The 24,710-nt window shown below is 38.5% G+C and overlaps 1 protein-coding gene across 3 annotated transcripts in view; it reads left to right on the forward strand.

Moving 5' to 3' along the window:
- Positions 1-24,710, forward strand: part of GALNT18 (polypeptide N-acetylgalactosaminyltransferase 18) — a 218,533-nt gene that overhangs the window by 98,365 nt on the left and 95,458 nt on the right. For all 3 annotated transcript variants that reach the window (XM_084287712.1, XM_084287713.1, XM_084287714.1), the window contains exons 3-4: positions 7,237-7,429; positions 17,127-17,293. In XM_084287712.1, the coding sequence (XP_084143838.1) occupies positions 7,237-7,429; positions 17,127-17,293 (360 nt within the window). The remainder of the gene's footprint in view (positions 1-7,236; positions 7,430-17,126; positions 17,294-24,710) is intronic.

Below are 24,710 nucleotides of genomic sequence, written 5' to 3' on the forward strand. Positions count from 1 at the left end.
AACTGGAGAAAACTTACGCAATATACAGCTTAGGAAAATAAGTAAGAAGGGAAAAAAGGAAAATAAGTGTATTACTGACAGCAACTGATAATCCAAATTATCCGCAAATAGATCATGATACAATGCAAACAGCCATAGTGCCAATTATAGATTTAGATGCTAATTTGATTTAAAAATCTAGAAGATTTATAGATGCTTTATTATCATTGTGCCTTAGCTACGACTGAAATTAGATAAGAATAGTGATATCCCTTAGCTTTTTAATCTACTAAATCCCAGCTGTTAATGTTATTACTTGGCCTATTATTAAATAACCAGTTAAGGCCATCAGAACTTTGAAGCAGACACTGAAGTTCTGATGATCTTTTGTAAATCTTGATAAGGAAGCGTAAATGCACAGGAACAGCATTTACGTGTCAGATATACAGGAAATATGTTGCATCAACATAAAATTATACTGGTAATAAAGCTGAAGGAAGTCTTTCAAGGAAAGTCACTGCTGTAAACCACTGCATAATGGATGCATCAGTGCTGTTAGAGATGGCATTTGTAGTTCTGAGGCTAAGATACACATTTTTGGGGGGGGAAAAAACCCTAGGTAATTAAATAATTACATGATGCAAATGGTAATTATATAACTATATTTTGCCAAGGTGCTTAAAAACTTCTACCATCACAGCTGGATAAAATAGTCTTCATTTCTTTCCTTTGATGACTTAAGAATTCTGTTGTAAGTTAAGTGGTTGTCCCGTATCACCCTGGAAATAATTGCATTTTCGTGGTGGGGAGCATGATTCCTTTGCCCTGATTAGCTGTTATCAAATGATGCCATAAATACGCTTGGTGATAATGAAGAAAAGCCTTTCCTGAATTCCTTGTCACCTGATCGGATTTTTTGTTATCTTGTTCTCTGAGTACCAGTTGTATTAGTTGCCTTATGAAAACTGCCAGAGAAAAATGTGTATTGAGGGAAAACTAACAAAATAAACATAGCTTATAAATAGGTAACAAAGGAATGGAGAGGAGGGAAAGGGATGAAGTAGTACGCTATAGTAATTGAGATCAGTAAGTTAAATGTGTAGCTAAGGTGTGTCTTGTCTTTTGTGGCTTCTAACAATTGCTTGCCCACAGTTCCTTGGTAATAGTAATGGATAAGCATTTCTGTTTTCTGTTTGTTCATTGTACACTGCCTGAAGAAAGCATTATTTTACTGCCAATTGACATAAACATTTAATTACTGACCTGAGTATTGGGAAACAAAGACCACAAACATTTAAACAACTGGGGGAAGGCAACTTTTCTCCTCCTTTTCCCAGACTCAGGATCACTTCAGACTCTTCACCAGTCCCCTTGTTACTGCTGTCAAACTCATTCAATCCCTTCAGCGAGGCAGCAGATGGCAAAGGAGGTCAGGATCAGTGCACAGCAGTTTCTCTCAGCTGCAACTTGTTTCTCACCCTTCTCTTCCACTGCTCCTTCCCTCTTCTGTGTTTGCTATGGTCTGGCATGAGCTTATTCATGGGCTCCAGGCCCTCTGGGGGTGTACCTGCTCCGCTGTGGAGCACCTCCTACTGCTCTGATCTTGGTCTTTCCTCATTCCCTTGTTTCCATCATTGTTCTCTTTGTTGTTCCCTTGTACCCTTGTTCCCCCACCCTTGTTGTTTTCTGCCTTTTCTTAAATAAGTTTTCACAGAGGTGCTGCCAATTCACTGAATAGCATAACTCTGGTCAGTGGTGGGGCTGCTGGGGAGCCATGTGTGCCTGGCACAGGGCAGCACCTGACCTCTTCCACCTCCTGCAACCCCCCACCAAAAAATCTTGCTGTTTGTACCCAATACGCCAGCAAAGGCTTTAGAGTATGGGTATGTATTTCATTACAAGGGTAGGGTTAATGCAAGTTCATTCTTTCTTCCATTGCTAATAAAAGTGTATTTTGTTACTAGGAGAGAATTGGTTTCATGTCACATTTTCATCAGTATCTTCTGATTCCATGTCTCTGACATACGATGTAATGAGCGATAGAAAGAGGACAATGAGTACTCATATTGGATACTGCCATCAGTGAGGTCAAATGAAGCAATACATTTTGTATTAAGATTAATGGAGTAACTAGTAAATATGATCCATAAAGTATGAGCTAAAGACACACAGATACTTATGGAAAACAAGCTATGAGGTTTCTGGACTTGTTAAACAGTGTGTGACCAAACCCCTACTGGTCCCATGACCAGCTTTGGGAAGGAGAAGCTTCGGGAAGGAGACATCCACAGCTCAGGTATCCAGCTATCTGACATCTGTGTAATTCATTAAATCAATTGAATTAGGGGCAAAGTGTCAGCCTGCCAAGAGTTAATACTGGCCTTATGTCTGTGTATACTGCTCTTCTTTGCATGATGTGGAAAGTCAATGTAGCGAAGAAAGACCCAATGTTAACATATACAGCAATATGCTGTGGATGATAAGCTTTCTTCCCACAGGAAAAATGGAACTGATCTTTCCTTCTTAGTAATAACTGAGCAGATAAATGTGCCTACCTTAGTATTGCTTCAGGCAGTACTACTTACTGGCTTACCTTTGAGCCTTAGCTTCCCATCATCATTCTGTAATGGTAGAAATAAGTGGTAAGAAGAACTGGCTGTGAGACTGTCGTGGTTCTGCTCAAGTGGGCAGCCGAGCTCCACCACAGCTGCTCTCTCACTCCCTCTCCTCAAAGAGGAATGGGGAGAAAATATGTGAAAAGGGATCAAGGGTTGAGATAAGGATGAGAAAATCACTCAGTAATTATTGTAACGGGCAAAACAGCCTCGGCATAAGAAGATAGTAAGATATATCGCTCATTACTAACAAGCTAGAGAAGTGAGAAACAAAGGAAAGAAACCAAAAGCACCTTCCTCCCCATCCACCCTCTTCCACTTCCTCCCCCCGAGCGGCAGGGGAACGGGGGAACGGGGGAATGGGGGTTATGGTCAGTCTACAGCACTTCTTCTCTGCCGCTCCTTCTCGGTCACTCTCGTCCCCTGTGCTGTGGGGTCCCACCCACGGGATGCAGTCCTTGATGAACTGATCCAGCGTGGGCTTCCCACAGGCAGCAGCTCTTCCAGAACTGCTCCAGATATGGGTCCGTACCACGGGGTCCATCCCTCAGGAGCAAACTGCTCCAACCTGGCTCCCCTACGGGCAGCAGCTCCTGCCAGATCACCTGCTCCTGCGTGGGCTCCTCTCCACGGGCTACAGGTCCGGCCCGGAATCTGCTCCGGCAGGGGTCTTCCACAGGCGGCAGCCTCCGTCGGTGCAGGGCCACCTGCTCCACCGTGGTCTCCTCCACGGGCTGCAGCGTGGAACCCTGCTCCACCGTGGTACTCCATGGGCTGCAGGGGGACATCCTGCTTCACCATGGTCCTCACCACAGGCCGCAGGGGACTTCTGCTCCGGCGCCTGGAGCACCTCTCCCCCTCCTTCTTCACTGACCTTGGTGCCTGCAAGGCCGTTCCTCACTCCCTTCACTCTCCCAGCTGCTGTGTGGCGCAGCGTTTTTTCCCCTGTCTTAAATATGCTCTCACAGAGGCGCAAAACAACATCGCTTATTGGCTCAGCTCTGGAAAGCAATGGGGCCCTTCCCAAACATGGGGCAGCTTCTAGATCTTTCTCACAGAAACCACCCCTATGGCTCCCTGCTACCAAAACCTTGCCACATAAACTCACTACAGAGACTGCGGTTACTTTTTGTTTTCACAGACTAAGATATAAAATATGCTAGTGGAGTAGTCGAAAGGCAGCTCATGGCCTTATAATAATTGTTTTTATTTCTTGTGAGAGACTGACTGAATAAAGGCACTTCCCCAAGGGTTTTCAGCCAAATAAAGGAAAGAAAGGCTTTGTCATCAGAGATGCATGCTTAATTCCATTGATTGAAATTCTAATTGAAGGTTCTTGGTAATGCTTTTTTCCTGTAGTAGAATATATTGAAATAATGTTTACTTAGCATACAAAAAGTGGCTGTGTTTAACAAGGTATTTTTTAGACCTTGTAAAACTACATTCATAGATATCCATCACTTGAAAATCTTATTCTTGCAGATACAACCTGGATTTTACTGAATGCTTTTTCAAACAGAAAGCAGCAAGAATTAGGAGATACTCTCAGCCACAAAATTATTAGATAAAATCAAGCAGATGTGTGAGTACAGTTCTGTGAAGACAGTTGTTGCTGGGATGGCCATCCATCCATGGAAAATTATCATTGTATCTCCCCTTTATCTGCAGATACAAATGCATATGCCATGCACTGCTCTTACAGTGAGTCTCAGTTTTCTTTAGACCTCTTTTGGGGCATAGCTGTGCGGTTGGCATGTGGGTGTATCCTACATCAGGCAGTTGTCTGCCGTAGGTATAATTATAAATATAGATGTTAAAGACTTCAGAAAAATTGTGCTTGACTTGGAGAAATCCAGATTAATGGCACTTTTCCTTTAGAATCATAGAATCACTAAGCTTGGAAAAGACCTTAAAGATTATCTGGTCCAACCATTACCTGGGAGGAGGTGAGGAGTGGTTCCTGACCTTAGCATGGGCAGCCTGGCAGCGAGTGGCTGCTCCTGTTGTACCTGCTCATGAAGAACCACCCTCACAGTAACGTCAAGGTTTTTTTCTGCCTCGAATGTGTTAATTCGATATGGACATTAGAAAAAAAGTGTCACTCCTGTACGTTAATCTTTTAATAGATGAAAAATAAATACCAGGATTGTTTGTGGGAGTAACATTTTGTTAGCAGGAGTCAGGGACTAATCAGAATAGAAAGTCCAGGAAAAAGGGAAGATGGCATGTGGAGCTTAAAGCTTTCCACCTGTTAAGTGGCAGCACAGGTTTGTGGGCTTGTCTTGCAGAACCTTTATCCTCTGGATGTGTCCTGTTCGTTTGTTTGATTGTGTTTTTTGTTTTGTTTTGTTTTGCTTGTTTCTTTAACTTTTTCTTATTAAAATCAATGTTATTTCACCATACCATTCTCTGTGTCCCCCAAACCCAGGTTGTTCATCCTTCCTACCCTTTGGAAAAGCTCATTCTATAGAATTCATGTCTAGTAGTGCTTATGTGACTGTAAATCTGTAAATGTGACCATACCTTGAATCCTGTTTGCTGTAAAGTCTCTGTTTCAGTAGAAAACTTAGGTGTGTGTTTAACACACAAGCTAAATACTTGCATAGTTTTTTTTGACTAGCATGTATGCATATGCTTTTGAAAAGTGCTGAGCAACAGTAATTTCTACTGGCTGCACCTGATCTAAGCATCTCTTAAGATGTAAAGATAGTTTGTGACATTATTTGTGTAAATTCAAGTTGGTTTTGTGGAAGTCACTTAGTAGTCAGCAGAGGTGTCTGTGGCTTTCCCAGTGCTATGATTTCTGGACTGGTATTTAAAAGCTGTTCTGCATTTCTCAAGTTAGGATCTTCTATAAAAGATCTGAATTTATGAAGTTTTCTTAATTTCCATTGCAGACTTTGATTCAAACCGCAATCTCTACTCTGTAACATTTATGTGGCCTGACAGAGTAGTTTCCCTATTTGACTGAGGATTTAGCATGTATTTCATCTTTGAAGAAATGGAGCTGATTCCAGGATTCAGGTTGTACAACAGTACTTGACAAGTAAAGAAACATTCTATATTTACAGAAACTGGAATGTAATGCAGGAAAACAACTGTCAGTAGTTTCCTGCCAGTACTGTTTGGGCAAAAAGGAAAATATCTTGAATGATTCAAACATCTAACTTAATCTCAATTTATGATTTTCTATTTTGTGTTCTACTTAGTAAGAGATCAAAGAATGTGGTTCTTGGCATACTTCAGAAGTCATGATTCTAGTGGTGTATACTGTTACTATATAAACTGTTCTCTTTAGATGTTTTTATGTAGTTAGATTTAAGCCAACTGGTCAGGTCTGTAGGTGACTGTGAGTGCCGAGAATGATATACTACTGGCTCTGGACATGGTGTCAGTGAAGCTTCTGCCTCTTGGACACATTTGACAGTTATCTGAAGATTCACTTTTATTGTCCTAAGTCTCTGTGTGACCAGTATTAGTGGGTTATGATTTGTGAATACAGCTTGAGAAATAAGAGTTTTTATTTAGTTGGTTAGTGGATATGGAGACTATTTATAGTTCAGACATCCAGAAAAGGAAGACGTTTTTTCTTTGTGAGACACTATTTACAATGACAAATCAGGGTCCAGTGAGGCATTTGATATTTCTTTAATAGAGTACTGTATATTATAAACTGTTTACAGAGACACATAGTTCTTTTGGTTTGATTGTATGGTCACCTGAATAAAAACTGGTGGGTTGTCTGTCTGGATGAAATGGTGTTGTTATAAGTCACCTTGAATTAGACCTCTTGGGCAATTATATATACTGAGAAGGCATGCTGTGATTTCATTGTACCAGAAGTTAAGATCTGGGCATATCACTTCCTGTCTTCTCTTCTGGTATAGTAGCCAGAGATGTAGCCTTTTGGAACAAAAGCATTTTTATAATTACATAACTGTTGCTGAGTAAAGATTCTAGTACCATCATTGCACACATCAAAGTACAGACCAAAAATTTGTATAGACTATAAACCGGACTATAAAAATAAAAAATAATGTATAAAAAAATATGGTGTGACTGAAACTGTTTTGCTATTTAAACATGGATGCTAAGTGCAGCGATTTTTTTCTCTATGCTGACTCTGTAGTTTCAAATAACTTACCTAATACAGATTTCAGCAGCTATGTTGTGTATCCTGCACACACTCTCTCTTTCTTTGTATTTCCCTTCAAAATTTTACCCTTAGCATGATAATTCAGGCTGAAATTAAATAATTCACCTTTGCATGTGAAACCAACCAACCAAAAACAAAACCAAAAAATCTCATTGTCTGATAAGAATTCTTTTGGATTAATTTAGAGATTTTTATTTTAATTTTTAAGTCATTTAGAGTTGTCAGTTTTACTGTGATGGAAAATAATTGTTTTTAACTTAGCTGTATTTTGAATATTAAATTTTGAGCCTCAACTACTAACAGTTATACTGCCCCTAGAGATTTGTGAGGGCATGGTACGTGAAGACTTACAGGCTGCAATAAGCTGGCAGTGTTTGCTGTTCTGTGTGGTGTTCTTCCAAAAGTTATACCTTTTAAAGTAATGTGCACTATAGCCTGTTGGAATGAAAGTCTAAAACTGTTTGTTTTTGTCTTTGTCTTTTGTAGAAGCTCCACCAAAACTGGAAGAAAATCCTGCTGAGGCATTTACCGACTCGTCTCTCTTTGCTCACTGGGGCCAGGATCTCAGTCCTGAAAACAGACGTATTGCACTTAAACAATTTCAGTATTATGGCTACAATGCTTACCTGAGTGATCGCCTGCCACTGGACAGGCCCCTGCCTGACCTTAGACCTAATGGGTAAGTGCTGTAGTTAACCCCAGCATTGTGGATCCCTGAGTTCAAATCTTAACTCTTCTTCACCTGATAGTCTTATGTTGTATGATCACATAGAAGTTACATAGGATGGCCATAATGAGTCATTTATATGAAATATAAGAAGATTGGAAGTTTCAAATGTCCCCTGAAATGCTGAAATACCCATATTAAGTCCTATTAAAATCCCACTAAGTACTCTCTAAGTTCCCCAAGTTCTTTTGGAATCTTAATGTCACCTATAATTCACTTTAAATAGTGTTTTATTGCTAAAAGAGTAACATTTCTTATGTTAAATTTCAGTTTTATCACAAGATCTGACTAGAATAGGAAAAGCATAAGAAATTCTATTTTAGAAAGCCCAGGACTGTATGATAAAGATCAGAAAGCAGATGAAATTGGTGAGCTCTGATGGTGCAATATGCAGTTTAGTCAAGCAGTGTGTACCAGCTGAAAGCCCAAGGAGCCTCCAGCTTTCACTGAGCTCTTCTCTGCTAGGAAGTGTGCATGCCAGGCAGGGTAAACATGTCCATTGTTATTCCATGATGCTTTGTTGACGTGGATTGGACCAGGGGAATGAACAGCCTTCCCTTTAAGGCATTTGAGTCCTGGTCTGGTAGAACCATTACAGAGACAGTTAGCATTCAACTGTTTTTCAGCCTTGGTGATACATCTTTTCATTTGAAAAAACCTAGCATCTCTGGGGATGGGGATGCGGGTGGAAGGAAGACTGCTTTTTTTGCAGCTTATTAAAAAAAAGAATATAATTAAAATAAACTCAATGGGTACTCACTGAGTTGAACCAGTAACCAAGATGTGAAAGGTGTTTTAGCTCCTTGCCAATCCCAAGCGCAATCCAGCTGTGATCTTATTTACTACTTTTAACCAAATGTTTTAATAACTAGTGCAATAAACAGTACGTTTTACCGTGTATTGAGTTGTTGGATATTAGTGAAAAGATATGAAAGCCATTCCAGACTACAGTTTAGCAATTTAAAGTATATCTATAATTTATATTACAAAATATCACATTTTAGAAATATGTATGTTGTAGATTTGCTGAAATATAACAACCTTAAGGAAATCAAGGTCCACGAAATTATATTTTGATTAAATTAGTTTAACACTGTCTGTATGGACAATCTCTCTTTTTTTTAATTGTAAACTAATTTAGAGGAAAAATAAATCTTCTGTGACTAACAAGACACAGTAACAGAAGTGTGTCTGTTCTTATATCTCTTTTGAAATGATTCTCCTGAATGATTTCAGCCTAAATTTTTTATAACTGTGGGTATAAAAAATTAAAAAGACATGGTAAAGGAATGTTACTGTAGCTGAAAGAAATAAATTAGGGTTGGGATTTTAGAAGAAACTCCAGTTTGAAATGAACCATGATCCTAATTTCTGTGAAAATTTTGATTCTTAGTTAACTATCTGCAAAAAACGTTAGACTTTACAATATGTTTATAGAGTCATGCACACAAAATAATGGCTTGGTAATGATATCTCAGGAAGACTTCTTTTTCCCCACCTTTTATCATGGTTCAGGCATGAGTGGGTAATCTGATGCTAAAAGCATCAAATGATAAATTCTAATATTGAGGGAAATGAAGCATATTGTCAGGTAGTATGTACACTGCTTGCTGCACATACAACACCCTGTGGAGTACACTGCTACAGGGTATTCCAAACGTCGCATTTCTGAAGAAAAGAATTCCCAATCGTCTTATGCAAATTCTCTTTTGTTTGAGAACATGCACATGGCTATTGGAAGAAAAATGTTACCCTGTAAGAGTATGTTTTCTGCTGTAATCATCCATTTTTAGTGTTCGTAGCACCTATTTTCAAAGACAATTGTATTGGTCACTTCTGGAAGCTGTATGAATATATTTAAATTATCCATGAGCAGACACTAGGCTCAAGAAGCATACCAGGAAAGCATGAATAGCTTGCTCTGAAGAGAGCACAAAGCAAGTGGTGTGGAGGATGAGTTAATCAACTTCCTGACTGGAAAAGCAAGAAAACATAAGTATTGCAGCAGTACCACAATTGCTCAGGGAGGAGTTAGCCTAGAACTAACAAAGTTCATTAGCCTGGATTTAACGGTGCTTTTGAAAGAGTCAGTATGGCATAGGGATCCCAGCAATGGCTTGCAGGGAGGTAGCTGAAGGAAATGGAGTTCGTATAGATATGTCCAGGCTTGGTTGTGGTCTATCGTTTGTATTAATAGCATACCACATGAAGTATAGGATGACGGTAAGAGAACAGAAACAGAAATATAACAAGTCTAGTGTAATTCACATCTAATCAGCCCCAGTTGAGACTGGGAGAATAAAATGATCTGCCAAGGGTTTGTGTTGACAGTAAGCTGGCAGGCTAAGAACAGAAGAATATTCCTTAAGTCCCCAGATTACTCAGACTTAACTGTACCTCTGCTAATTAGGGTTGAACTAGAAGGTTATATTCCTGAGGAATCTACACAAACCTTAGGATGTCAAAGTGCTCTGCTTCTTACAGGCTGCAAATCCAAGCTTAAAAGTCCATGTAGCCTACTCTTCATGTCCTGCAGGGTCTGTGCTTGAACACAACTGTGAGAATAGAAAAGCATGAGGACAGTATTCCTCATGTGACAACGTGAGTGACTCCTAGGTTCACTGCCTGAGCCTTCAGTGACGTATTTTTCCTTCATCTGGGGGTGCTGGTGTTTATTTCCAAGATCAGATGGAAGGGCAACTGCAGTAGTAGTAACAACTGTGTAAGTGGCCAACATCTGCCTAACCTGCACACAGGAGAGCAAGCTTCCACCAGCTGAAGCTGAGGAGGCAGCTATTTTACTGACTTTTCTCAGCTGTGTATGTTCTAAATCTTGGATGCTTGTGGTCAAGAAGATGAGTAAGGATTGAACATTGAGGAAAAGGCAAACAGTAGCAGAGAAATCAGAGAAGCTGTATTAAAGAAAGGTTTGGATTGGGAAAGAGGAGAGGGTAGTAAAACAAGGGCTGTCTTGAGTACCAAGGTTCTCTGCAGTTTGCTGTGCCAGCTATGTGGGACTGAGCATCTGCATTGTATTCCTCAGGTACCAGATTATCTGGGTGTTATGTCTGTCCACATTATTGAAGCTTCTTATTCACTAGTCACCCAGATTAGGGAGAATTGACCATACTTGCCTTATTTACTAGGTTATTAAGTTCTTATGAAATGAGCACCATAACCTAGTTCAACTTTATACTCAGTGTTATGTTCGTTTTAACAAGGCAGTCCAGAATTGTGTGATTGTGGATGGTGGGAATGAACAATGACAAGAAAATACTGCTATGTTCTTTTTTCTGCTGGATGTTTGCATCTGACTGACATTTTTTTCTCCTAAAAAGACAGGGAACAACCACCTGGGCAGCATGCAGTGCCCTAACTACTAAATTTGTTCTCCCATCTCTGCATGCCACCCGCACTGGAGGGCTGGGCAGGGTTGAATGAATCCTTCATGTGTGTTGTAGCTCAGCAATCTCTAATTGTACCTGTTTTTCTCACTCTATTAAAAGTTGACAGCACTGACCCTAGAAACTCCTCTATGCTATAATATGGGGTTATGAGAAGTGGCATCTCTCATTGCAGGACCTTACAAAGAGATGCTTAGCTCCTCTGCTGAGGTACTTTGATGTGAATTCTCAGAGCACTGTTGGCAAAAAAGGTTAAAACTGAGTCATACCAGTATAATATAAAAGGGGCTACTGTATTTCTCAGTACCAAGAGACTTTGCAGGAACACATGCACATAATTTTGAGAAGAAAACAGTGATTCATAACTGCTACCTGGCATTTGAGTTATCAGTAAAGCCCAAAGACAGATACGTCAAACATTCGGTGTCTCCACTACATTTTTTCTTAATATCCTTTGATGACTGCTCCCTTCTTCAACCTGTTTCTACGTTGGTTTCCATCATGTGTTTGCTTCCTCAATTTGATGGTGCGGTGTGTGAAGAAGAAGGATTTTTTCTTAAAACTCCCAATTGATCATTTTATTAGGACAAGACAAGTATTCTGGAATATTCTATATATTCTATGTTTTTACATTGACAAAACCATATTAATTTCACTTAATTGCCTGCTTCCCTCCTCCAACCTCCCCAAAAATACATGGCTACACACAGGCACCTGGATGCTGCTGGAGTTTTGTCTACACTATCCCAGTGGTGTCCCCAGAACAAATACTGACTCCCAAACCTGTTATAATACACATTATTATTAATAACTCCCCTGGATATCCCAGCTTCCTAAAATAATCATCACATACTGATGCAGTCTCAGTTTTTGCAATGCTTAGCAGATGGTACATGCTGTATTGCGGAGTACTGGTTATGCTGTCTCTTACAAGGCATCCATTTATGTCCTGGTGCTGCAACTGGGTGCTCTACTGTTTACCACCCTTATAGCCATCTGTTAGTCCATAATGTGTCTCTGTCACAGAGTAACAAATAACTACTTACTCTAATGAGCTTGGAAGCGTTGAGGAAGGCAGTGTTGGCCTTACTGAGTGCAGGAATAGGATAATGCTTGTGTTAGTTATAATTCTGTTGCGCTCGTTGCTTTAAGTAGGGCAGGCAGCACCCACAAAGCTTGTCGTGAGTGAAATGTTGAAAAAGCTCACACAGAAAAGCATTAAAAGCTAGGTTGTTTAGGAATCCCAAAGCTGTGTACCAAATCTCTTTTTGAGTGGATGCACTTAGGATTCTACTCTGTTGGCTTGTAAATTTTTTGTTGCCTGATACAGTCTGCTGAAGCACGTGTGAAAGAGAGATAACATTGTGCTTTGCTTATGTGATGAGAGAGTGAGGGATAGTGAGGAAAAAAAAGTCTGTAACAGAACCCCAGCAGAGGAATTATGTTGCAGAATTCTGTTCCTGGAGAGCACATGTGATATGAAGGAGCTGGCTGATGGGCATAAGGCATTTTTTAATCAGTGCTAACTGCGGTCAGCCAAACTTCTTTTGCATTGGTAAAAACAGTATTTGTATGAAGAAGTGAAGGCAGGAAGGCTGGAGGGAGGAAAGAAGTGCTTGAAGCTCAGTTTAGTTTTCCTCCTTGAAGATTTTAAATAGTATGGTATAGCATTTGACTTGCAGAGGCTCGCACTTTTCCCAGCTGAGTCAGTGCTGTCTGGCATCTAGTAAAGTGCAGAGAAGATGCTGTTTCCTGTGCAGAGAAAGGCTTGGGTCGTTTTGTAAGTGCTCCTTGTTTTGAGCAGTTCACCAATCCCAAACTTTGTTACTTTGAGGCTCAGTTCAGCAAGAGACAATGGTAGATGCCTTGAAGAGCAACAGTTAGCTGCAAAAGCAGAACAGGTAGTATATCCACTGAATGCAGGTACAAATGCAAGGTAGAAAATTTAAGCATCCACTTCTTGAGGAGATTGATGTGTTTTAGGACAAAAGCTGTTCATGTGTGTATATCTGTCCAATGTCAACATTACCACCAGTGTTATGTTCTATATGCAGTCCTGGATATAGTGTGCAAGACAGCATCACATTTTTATAAACCTGTAGGTTTTCCTTTATTAAAAGTGATACATAAAAAACACGATCCCAAATTGTGAGTTTCAAGTTAGATGTTTGCATGTTAGTTTGGCTTCTCAAAAGGTAGCTCCTAAGGATTTGCATTCCATAAGCTTTTGCTTCATCTGAATATTCATGAAATAGTTCTATTTTGTTGGATTTATATTAGTGATATATATGGCTCCATGTTTGTTTTACATCAAGTTTTTTTCCTACTCATAAAAGACAGTGTAAATACCGCATGTGGTATCTGATGTTTCAAAAGATTCCTTTAAAAGAGCACAAAAGTCCGGTCCTGTTAGATTATTTTGGATAGAAGTCCTAAAATTCCAAATTAGTAGCATTCTTGTCAGATATCTGGCTTGTTCCCTGCTCTCTTTTACGCAGCTCTCCACCATTGGTTCTTCCGTTTTCTTGTCTCCAAACTGTGACTCATAGCAGTGGTGTGTGCTGAGTGGCTACCTTCTGTGATTCTGATTTGTGCTTCAGTTTGTCCTGTCTGAATGTATCTGCCTGAATGCATTCTCTAAAAGTATTTAATTTCACTAGCAATGATATCAAATTAGCTGCAGTCTCCAAGTTGTTATAATAACCTAATAATGCTGTACCTTTGTTTCTGATCTTCCCCCTTGTCTCCTTTAACTGAAATGTGATGCTGTAATCCACGTGTGTACTGGCTCTCCCTCTCTCGTGTCATAACGTGAATGTTCTTTGCTTGGCATACAATTACACATACTCAGAGTAATCCCTGGCTAATACTGTAAGAGACTAACCATTTTTGTCCAAATAGCTACATAGAATTCTCCTCATGTTCATATAAAAATTAATTTTATTGAGATCATCAACTCTCAGCTTTACTGTTCTAATTACTTTTTTCAGAGAAAAGTATTGATTTTAAGTACCTAGGAAAAAAAAACAAAAAACAAAAAACTTTCATGTCACTAAAATTATACAGTAATGTCTTTTATTAAAAGGACTGGGGACACAATTTGTTACAATTATATCTATGCTGTAAGATGCTTTGGAGATTAAGATTTTTTTTTCTCTCCTGACACCAATCCCTAAAAAATGTTGGCCATATTTGATTATAGTTAAATGGAAGCTCTATGTAAGTTCCTCACACAATTGTATGCCTGCTTTTTTTCTCCAGTAATAGACTTTGGCCACATATAAAGTTTTCTAGATTTGCAGCAGAAATAACTTACTGTCTTTTTGGCTTCAGTTCCATAGTAATAGACAGTAATCCTCATAGAGCAGGAGAAAAGAAAAATTGTATGTATTGTATAATTTTATAATATGTTTCATTGTATCCTATAAAAAAAAAAAGTGGAACATATGACATAATGTAGTGATTAAGACACAAAACATGTTCTGTTGCTGTTGTTGGCTGTGATACCGATGTAACTATTAGGTGAAAAGTTCTTAAAATTGCAGAAAATCTTTTTTTTTTTTTTTCATAATGTAAATATTTGTTGAAGGTCTGATAGATAAGTTACTAACACAGGAAATCATTCTTGTGTATTGTTCTTACTGCATAGTTCTGCTAAACTAATTTTAACGTGACTAGCCAAGTTGCTGTATCACAATGTATATATTCTAGATGAACATGGACAAATATTTCAAAGAAGATTCGTAATGTATGCTGTCCTACAGTTGCCTGAGTTGTGCTTGAAATAGAACACCAGGAGTTTCTCTAAATTTCTGGTAACCATGACAACTGTTTCTTTAGTGTTATTAGCCCAATGTAATTTAGCAGAGTTGGTTGTGAGAGGAAATTTTTAGCTACATTGTGATGATACTCATTATTGTAATTCTAAATTATATGTAGAATTTATATTTATTAAAAAACAAAAAACAAAAAACAAAAAACAATCCTAATACTGAAGTATGCTCAATATTTTGTGAATTTGTGCTTTTTTTGGGGGAGGGAGGAATACCTGAGACCTAGGCAGGGTAGGGGCTTGCCCAAGGCCCCAGAATTAGGCAGAGGCAGAGCTGTCATTAAAACCTGGATGTTGCTGGTTGCTGCGCAACCCTTCAGTTCTTAGGGCTTAATGGATCTCAGAATTTGAGCCATACAATGTCCTCCCTTTTTAGCCATTCAGCATATGTTCTATATACCCACACTCACACCGCTTCCTTATAGCTATTTCTTTTTCATTCCTAGATGTATGGAATTTTATTCCTCATGAAACTTAGCACAAAGAAGAAGATAGATGCTCTTGTGAAACAGTACAAATTGTCTGCATTCTGTATATGAACCAAGTTGGGTGTGTTTCATTCCAATTTGTTTAAATTAAAAAAAAAAAAAGTAGGTAATTTTTATTGTCACTTTCTATATAAAAAACAACATAGGAAAATGCGTTTTTTTTTTAGACTTTACACACATTGAATTTAAGCTGTTAGTAAAGACGATATATAGGTCTGAATGGAAAAAAGAAAGTATGAATTCAATTTAGGAATGTACCCTCATTGAAAAAGAATCAATTTGTAAAGCACTAAAAAAATTGGACATGACAGGAGCCTAATTCTGTTCTGTGGTATCATATGCAGATATTTCTTAGCATATACAGGGGCAAAATAGGAATCAAACGACATTCATATCACAAATACTGCTTTTGTTTAGCACAAGGTGCCAGACAACAGAAAATCCTATCCAGTGTGATCTAATTTGAAAAAAAAGAAATACAAATGAATGCAGGTAGGAAAAATAACACAAAACATTTCATTTAAACAGATGGAAGATATGTCACAAGCAGAGATTCTGTTACATTTCAGTTTATGCATGGATTTGTGGTAGTGCACCAGTGTTTTGGGGGTTGGTTTTGTCATCTGGAACATTTTTTTTTAAAATATAGTTTGTCACTATTTTCTCACAAAAGTATATTTGACATATATTTCAATAATGGCTTAATTGACAGAGGACAAAAAATCAGCTTTGAAGGAAGTAATTTCTTTGTACTTCAGTGTGTTTTCATTGTTATTTATTTATTTATTATTTGTTTTCCCAAATGACTGCATTGCTCTTTATCTGGTAGATGACATATTTTACCACTTTTACTAGAGTTTCATTTTTATCTTCTTTGTACATCAGTATTGCTGAGGATAACAGATGTCTAAGCTATACAGGTAAAAGATTGGTTGTAGCTTTGTTTGCTGTACCATTATATATCTATGCGTTTGGGCTGCAACGGAATCACTGAAATAACAGGCTTTGTCGATTCTCTCTAAGCTAATGCTGAAAATTGTTTTGGTATGCTTGAGCCTGTCGAGTAGTTTGTAGTGCTCCCCATGTGAATCCTAGTTTTCAAAACTTGAATGAAATTTCAATTGCATTTACCAAACAGAAATCTGCAAGTGTTATGAACATGTAAAGGACTGTAAATGCTACACTTTCTCTTCTACTTGAACATCAAATTTACTTAAGGAGTCATATTGTAGCATGATTTATAAATTCTGTGGCCAAATTACATATTTATTAAAAGAATAAATAAAGAAACACAGGAAAATCTACCAGGTTACTAGAGTGGTCTTCATTCTGTTTAAAATTCCTGACTGAGCTTGCATACGTGCACATTTCTTTTCTGTCTTTGCTGTTTTAGCTTATTTAGCAAGATGTTGTTTGGAGCTGGATCTTTTACTGTTTTGTTGTTGTTGCTGAGTTGAGAAGGAATACCCTGTTCTTGACTGAAATAGCTGGTAGCTTCTGCAGCAAAAGTAATTAATTTAGCTATTAATAATACGCTTTTCAAAAGGGCAAACTCAGTTTAATCCTGTCTATACTGTCCAAGAAAAAAATATCATGACAAACTGCAGTTGGGAACTGCAGTTAAAGAGCTTACATTTGGTTTGCAAACCATTTTTTCAGTGTTTTGGACCTTGGGTCGAAAAGTGAGCTCATTCTCGGCCTTGGATGCACAGGGAGTTTCAGGAAGTTGTTTCCAAGGATTCCTTTTTTAGATAGTAATTCATTTGATTCTTGCCTGTATGTGCCCTGAACAGTTTATGGGGACCTTCTGATCAACGTTTACAAAAGTTATTCTTTTGTCTGGGGATAGATTTCTCAGAAAAAGTTTGTGTTGACATTGTGACTTCCAACAGTTTACATCTTTGGTTTTTTACCTTTCTCTTCAGGTGCAGAAACCTAACATTTCCTGACAGACTTCCAGAAGTCAGCATTGTATTCATATTTGTTAATGAAGCGCTCTCAGTGATTCTGCGCTCTATTCATTCTGCCATTGACCGGACTCCTGCTCACCTGCTCAAAGAGATTATTTTAGTTGATGATAACAGTAATAATGGTAAGAGATTTTTGGTCTTTTAAAAATAAAACAAAATTAAAAAAATTTGTTTTCCTCCTACAGGGGATGGATCATACATGAGAATCCTTGAATTCTGGCTCCTATTCATGCCATTAGCATTTCAGATGTTTTCAGCATATTTTTTCCCTTTCTCATACCACAATCTTGCTGGGCTTTGTCTTCAAATATACACTAGTTGGTAGGTTAAAGAAAACAATGTACAAAGATAAAATGCCGTTTCTATTTGTTTAAGGTGGCTGTTAAGCAGAATTTGGGGTATAACAATAGATTGCAGACCTAAGATGTTTTGTGCTTCTTAGTACTTTGGTATGCTTTCAAGATTATATGCTTTTTGTGCTCTTCCTGTTTTAGTTGTCAGATTTCATGTGCTTACTCACTTTCTCTTTTGTACAAAACACCTTCTTGTGCTTCTTAGACATCCCCTTTACATTGCTAGTACCTTTTCTCTCTCCCTCTTCTTCTCCCCTCTCCTTTTGTCTGTTCTTAGGTATTTATTGGCAATGTTTACCTTGCTGCTTTTCTACTGTGTGTATTAAGATTTTGTCCCATGATCTGAAGGACTGCTCATTTCTGGTTGCCAAGGTTTTGCTCAATGCTTGCCTCGTTTATTGACAATGAGGCCATACTGGGCATTATTTACAAGGCAACTTTACCAATGACATTTTAATAAACACAGGATGCTGATTTTTAAAATTCATCTCTGATGGAGGGTTAATTCTGAACTCCTAAAATATAAGGAGAATCTGAATTTTATCCCATTGAAAGAAAATGCTAAACAAAGGGCTTCTTCCAACCTTGCCATTATTACAGCTATGTGATTGATCCCTGTAGCTAGATCCTGAGGCTTCCTGCTGATTGTAGATGTGTATCACATTTGTACAGAAGAGAAACTTACTGGTAAGCAATTAAATAAGTTCCCCCTCCCCAGGCTATACATTTCATCATCTCTTCTTCAGGTGATTCTCAATGAAGGAAAATGCAACATCCTGATTCTTTAAGTGCACACAAAACCCAACAACTTGATTTAAGTTTGTATTAAATCTAATTTCAGTCCCAGTGAATAATGCTATGTTTAGACTTACCTAAGGCTGACCAAGCTTTTCTTGAAACACCTACTCAGGGAACAGTGTGGGCAAATTGGCATGCAGGATTTATGAGTTGTTATTCTTAGCTTATAGCACAGTTTATGATGTAGCAGTGTGATGAAGTAAAAGAAAAAATAGCACGAAACAGAAAACTACAAGCAAAGTCAAACAAAACAATACAAAAACAACACATGAAATGAATGTCTGCACATGCACATGTATATGTGATTCAGAAACATCTTGTGAGCTGAGGTAGACTTTTATTTACCTTTGGTCTGTAGTTCAGTCATTTGATATAGTTTTAATGATGTACTCTTGCTGGCCTTGACTTTCCCCCTTTTCCCTCATGCAGTACGCAGGAGTTTGTTATGAAAAAAGGTTTGAAATACAACATTAATATGGGGACTCGGATTCTGGAATGTGTTTGTAAAAATTAATTCCTGCAATTTTTCAAACAGCTCCAGCTAATGCGATGCCAGGAGCTCAATGATTTTGATTGGCTATTTGTGCTGCAGTGTCTGAGGCCTCTTGCACAGAGGGACTGACCACAAGATGGTCACAGAAGAAGAAAAATAATTTGTCTGAAAAAATGAGGTTTCTAGAGTTTGAGTCTCATTTTCTAGAATTGACAGGTATTTATTCCAGTGGGCACATTGCAGAGAAATGTGAGAAACATCAGTGTTTCTGAGGGCCTGTCATTATAGAGGCCTAACAAATGTACTTCTTGCACTCTCTGCTCTGTGGGCTTGTCAAAATTATCGTTTGTTATTTCTTACCTGAAACAGATAAGAAACCGCAGGAACCACTTAGTCTCTCAGGAAGACATTCAGCCACGTCTTGTGTTAATACTAGTATAGCTACTGTACAGTATGTTATTTTTATGGTTGGTTGTGCCCTTTATTCAGGCTTACCTTTCCCGCACTCCAGTGCCTCAAATCCTGACCCCAAACAGCAAGACAGTAACTGAGAGGAAGGTAACCGTTGGTTTGGCTGCCTTGGCTTGATGTGGTATGTCATTGTGTACAGAATCACACTGTGTAGGTACATACGTGTAGTCCCCTGGAAAAATTCTTCAGGATTTTCTGCTGCTCCTTTAAACCTTTCTCTGGTGTCTCTTCCCTGTGGTAGTAAACTAGATTCCTACAATTCTCTTTATCCCATAGTATATGCTGAAGACCTGGTAATAGGCATCCATTTGGAGAAGATGGATATTTGGTAGGAAAGGGAGTGATTGTAAATATGATTTATGGGCTTTTCTATTACTAGTTTGAATCCTGAAATATTTATTTTACAATTTACTTTTGCTTTTACAATATTCTATTTTTTCTCCCTTCTAGCATCTTTGAAACTAATCCTTTATATTTAGTGTCATTCTGAGTTTTTGTTAGTGCTCTACAGCTCGTGAATGCTGCTGCTTGTAAGATCAGTGCGTTACTCGGTTTCCCTGTAATGGAACCTTAGCAAGCAAAAGCTGGGTTTGTGCTTACATCTGGTTCCAGGTTACTCACATGTCTGAAGCCTCATTATAAGCAGTATGTTTGCTCTGAGGTTTTCACCAAGGATCCCACTTTAGTAATTTGTTGTAAGATTTTTTCAGTGATGCCACAGCCATGGACTGCACAGTCAAGAAGCATCACAGTATGGGAAGTGACTAGAACAGCTAGAACACATGAGCATGCTTTTTTATTTTGAGTCTCTTGCACTATTTGGTTGGATTCACATAGAGCAATGGTTTAAAACAAAAGTAGATACAAAAGCAGTTTGCACTAGAAAAGGGCACCAGAATTTCCTGCTTCTTGAGGGGAAGTGGTATACTGGTTAAGTGGTCTAAATTCTTGTTCCAGGCCAAATTCTGAATCTAGTAATGAGAACCTGAATTATTGCTCAATTTCAGTAAATCGACAAGTTTCAGAAATGAGCAGTGGATTGCTTGCTTTTTAAAATGCTGGAAGGCTGATTTCAGAAACCATATATTCAAGAGTATGGCCAAAGTCTGTACATTTGTCTTGAGCAATAGTATTTTATTTCATGCACTTTAGGGTATGTCAAGCAAATTATCTATGACTTTTTCTAGTTTTTCAAGTTCTCAATTATGTTTCAGGAGACCTCAATTAATCTTTGTAAAGCTTCCTCTTTTTTTTTTTTTTTTTTTTGTTAACATAAATGTTTCAAGTTAGCTAACTGTGAAAATGCCAGTGTGTGCCATTTAAAAGTAAAATATAGATTGAATAGGTCCAAAATTTTTGATCCTTTATTTTAATAAAGCAGTTTGCATGGCTTAGTGCATGTATTTTGCCATACCTTTTCTGGTGAGAATGTGATAAACATAGCATTGAAATGGTCCATATATGCTGCCAAGTAAGTTGATAGAAGGTTTAAAAATGCATTTCAGTGATTGCTTGTATAATGACAACAAAAGATTTATTAAAACAAATCTGGATCTTGTTCAGATCTCAGTCACATTGGTGTGAAATTGATTAAGTGCACTGATTTTAACTGTTTTACTGTAGTTTAGTTGCTCTATGTCAGATCAGAATCTTTCCCATTCTCCTCAGGAATGTTGTTTGCCTTTCAGAGATAATGTGCTCATTAGTTTATAACTTCACAATAAAATCATTTGTTCATTTTAGCCTTCAGAAGAACCAGAGACTTCCAGCTGGCTCCATGCAATTAAGGAAAGGGATTTGCAAAGAAACAGCTTTAAAACACCTTTAAGTGCCCCTGCCCCAGACTGCTGACAGTTAATTAGATGTCAGAAATGTACTTAGAAAAAGCATTGCCTGAGCTGCAGACTACTAGAATAGCACAGGGTGATGACCTTCTGTGTCAGTGGATTCCTGGCTTGGCTTTTGAGTCTTTCTTGCAGGCTTTGAGCCCCTCTACATTATGAAGCACCTCTTGAAGATATTTAATATCATATATATACATATATACATATACATATACATATATATATATATATATATACACACACACACACCATATATATATATATATAAAATATTTATATAAGATATGAAGTTTAACAAAAGCAAGTGCCGGGTCCTGCACCTGAGACAGGGCAACCCTGGCTATACGTACAGACTGGGCGACGAGACGCTGGAGAGCAGCCCCACAGAGAAAGATCAGGGGGTTGTGGCTGACAGCAAGCTGAATATGAGCCAGCAGTGTGCCCTGGCAGCCAGGAGGGCCAACCGTGTCCTGGGGTGCATCAAGCACGGCATCGCCAGTCGGTCGAGGGAGGTGATTGTCCCGCTCTGCTCTGCGCTGGTGCAGCCTCACCTCGAGTACTGTGTGCAGTTCTGGGCACCACAGTACAAGAAGGACATTAAACTGTTGGAGAGTGTCCAGAGGAGGGCGATGCAGATGATGAAGGGCCTAGAGCGGAAGACGTATAAGGAGCAGCTGAGGGCGCTGGGCCTGTTCAGCCTGGAGGCTGAGGGGGATCTCATTGCGGTCTACAGCTTCCTCATGAGGGGGAGTGGAGAGGCAGGTGACCTATTCTCTGTAATCACCAGTGATGGGACCCGCGGGAATGGTGTTAAGCTGAGGTAGGGGAAGTTTAGGCTTGACATCAGGAAGAGGTTCTTCACCGAGAGGGTGGTTGCACACTGGAACAGGCTCCCCAGGGACGTAGTCACAGCACCGAGCCTGTCTGAATTTAAGAAGCGACTGGACTGTGCCCTTAGTCACATGGTCTAAACTTTTGGGTAGACCTGTGTGGTGGCAGTTGGACTTGATGATCCTTAAGGGTCCCTTCCAACTCAGGATATTCTATGATTCTATGATTATAGAAACTCAGATTTCATAAAGTTTCTTCCTTTTTCTTGAAATCATTGCTTATGAATGAAGTATTCTAACATATTCTGGTTAACAATTTATCATTCTGTGTCACAATATTTTCTTGAACACAGCTATTGAATTGCAGCAATAATGCTGGATATCACAGGATGGTAATTTTATGACTTGCAGAGAATTAGTGGTGGAAAGTGGGTCTTACGCAGTGTATCACGTTTGAGAGCTTTGCAACACTGTTCTCAAAACACTGAAAAGAAGAAGCTTTTCAAAAAGCATCCAGAGCCAACCTTTTAATTAGAAACTTATTTCTTCTTCAGTTATTTTAAGGAGGGGGATAGGAAATCGTCTAAATTATTTTCTTCACAAAAGTAGTAATGAATAAACCTGAAAAGTATGGTTCAGACGCTCTCTAGATTTCCTGCTACGGCATAATCTGAAGATGGCATACCTGCAGACCAGACGACTAGGCAGGAGTGTTGATTTAAAACAAAACAAAACAACAACAACAAGAACAAAACACCTATTAATGACAATCTCCTGGGCTTGCTGTACTGTTTGGCTTCTGGTTCTCCTCTTATCTCAATACCAGCAAAATTCAAAGATGATTAAAAACAAGGAGAAAGACAAAATTTCTTCAGAAGTGTATTCACTTTTGGGCCATGGATTATACCTTGTGAAGGCTTTGCTTTATCAGCATAGATGAGTTCCTTCCCATTAGTTAAAGGTTGTAAATCTGGAATTCTTATTTCAGAGTCTTTACCTGAGCAAACTTTCAGTTGTGTTGGCATGAAAGAGGGCTGTTTAATGATAGTAAGGAAACAGATGCTAAAAAGTATGTATTTTATATATAGACCGAGAAGTTGGTCTCCTTTTTAGCTATATTTTGTTGCTTTTACAAACTATACATTTTACTTGCGTAGTAACATTTAGCACTAAGGCTTGAATAAATGTATTAGGACAATTCTTTGAGTATATATTTATGGCTACATGTACCATGCTGATGCTAGGACTGCAATGAGGTGTATCTGGCTTGTATGCCAGCTGCTGTGAATGTATCTGAAAATACATAAGAAGAAAACAACCAGAAGCAAAACATAGTCCACTGGTCATCTGTTTCAGCAGTCAGCAGAAGTTAGGAGAAAGAGCAATGTTGTTCTGATTTCGATAGTGGAATATGTGAACACTTCTTTTCTCCTTATCTTATCATGTTCTCTTATCTCTGAAAGCCATACGGCATCAGACTCAAATGTCAGTCACACATGGGAAGGGGGTGGTAGCAAGCCTTGCTGGAGGGATGACTGACTTCTAGCACTGTAATTATAGTTGTATGGATGTTGTGTGGCTCTTCTGGTGCAACTTGTGTCTGTTGCACTTGCCTCTGTGGAAGTGGCCTTTCAAAAGAACAGTTATTTTAATAATCTGCAATATAGTATAGTTCAGTCTGTTTATATGGTTGGATAAGCAAAGTCTAAATGTGTTTGCAAGCTGATAGTGTAAACTCTGCCCACATAAAGGGTCAGCAGCAGGCAGCAGAGCTTTTATTGCATTCTCCTGACATCAGAATTTTTGATATAATACAATGAACTGAATCTTCCCTGGGCAGCAGTTGTTGAAAATTAATATGTGGTCATCTTATATTTTATTCTGTCCCCGAAGTAATTTAACTCATTCAGTTCTAATGCACTTGCAGTCTAATAAATACGTTTTTCTATATGTCAGGTTGAGTATAGCAAGTTCAAGGGGACAGAGCAGCCGCTTCTAAAACCAGCATTTTCCATCCTTGCAGTTTAATGTAGGCAGCAGAATAGAGAAAAAGTTATTTTATGTAACTCCAAACCTTGTCACCAGATAATAATTATTTTTTTGTAGTAAGACAAGTCCATTGCCATGAAACTTAGCTTTAAGATTGGAATAATGATGTATCTGATTTCAGTGTGGGAAGGAATAATTTAAGTGTCATCTCAGCAGTATCTGCATACCATATTTAATCCTAATAGCCGATAGTTAAGTGCAGCATTGAGCCACTATATGTGGGAAATGCTGAAAAACTGGACTTGGGAAACAAAATCTGTGGGTAATTTCAGCTGCAGTTTCATAGCTTTCTTGTATCTTCTCTCTTGTTTTTTAGTCCCCACATAGGCAGTGTACACCATATATATAAAGTAAAACAATGCACAGTGAGTATTTTCTTGTTTTTCAACCTGTATTTGTTTTGCCATCCTATAATGACACAATCCTTAGTGTGAGCACAGTCATACATGCTGTCAGTTTACTGATCATATCAAAGCTCAAGGTCAAAACAGCTGAAGTTTCTATGTGATAAATAGGAGCACATTGGTACTCTGAAATCATTTGGAAGAATAATGTGGGCCAACTTAAAGGTAATATCAACTATGACAGGTGTGATTGAGAAACAATATGTGGCCCAGACTGTTAAAGGCTGAAGTCCAATTCAGTAAGAACAAGCTAGTTCTGAGCTCTGCTAATAGCAATGAGGAAATCACCCCATGTGT

The sequence above is a fragment of the Netta rufina genome (genome assembly GCF_964035555.1).
Source record: "Netta rufina genome assembly, chromosome: 5".
Taxonomy (NCBI): domain Eukaryota; kingdom Metazoa; phylum Chordata; class Aves; order Anseriformes; family Anatidae; genus Netta; species Netta rufina.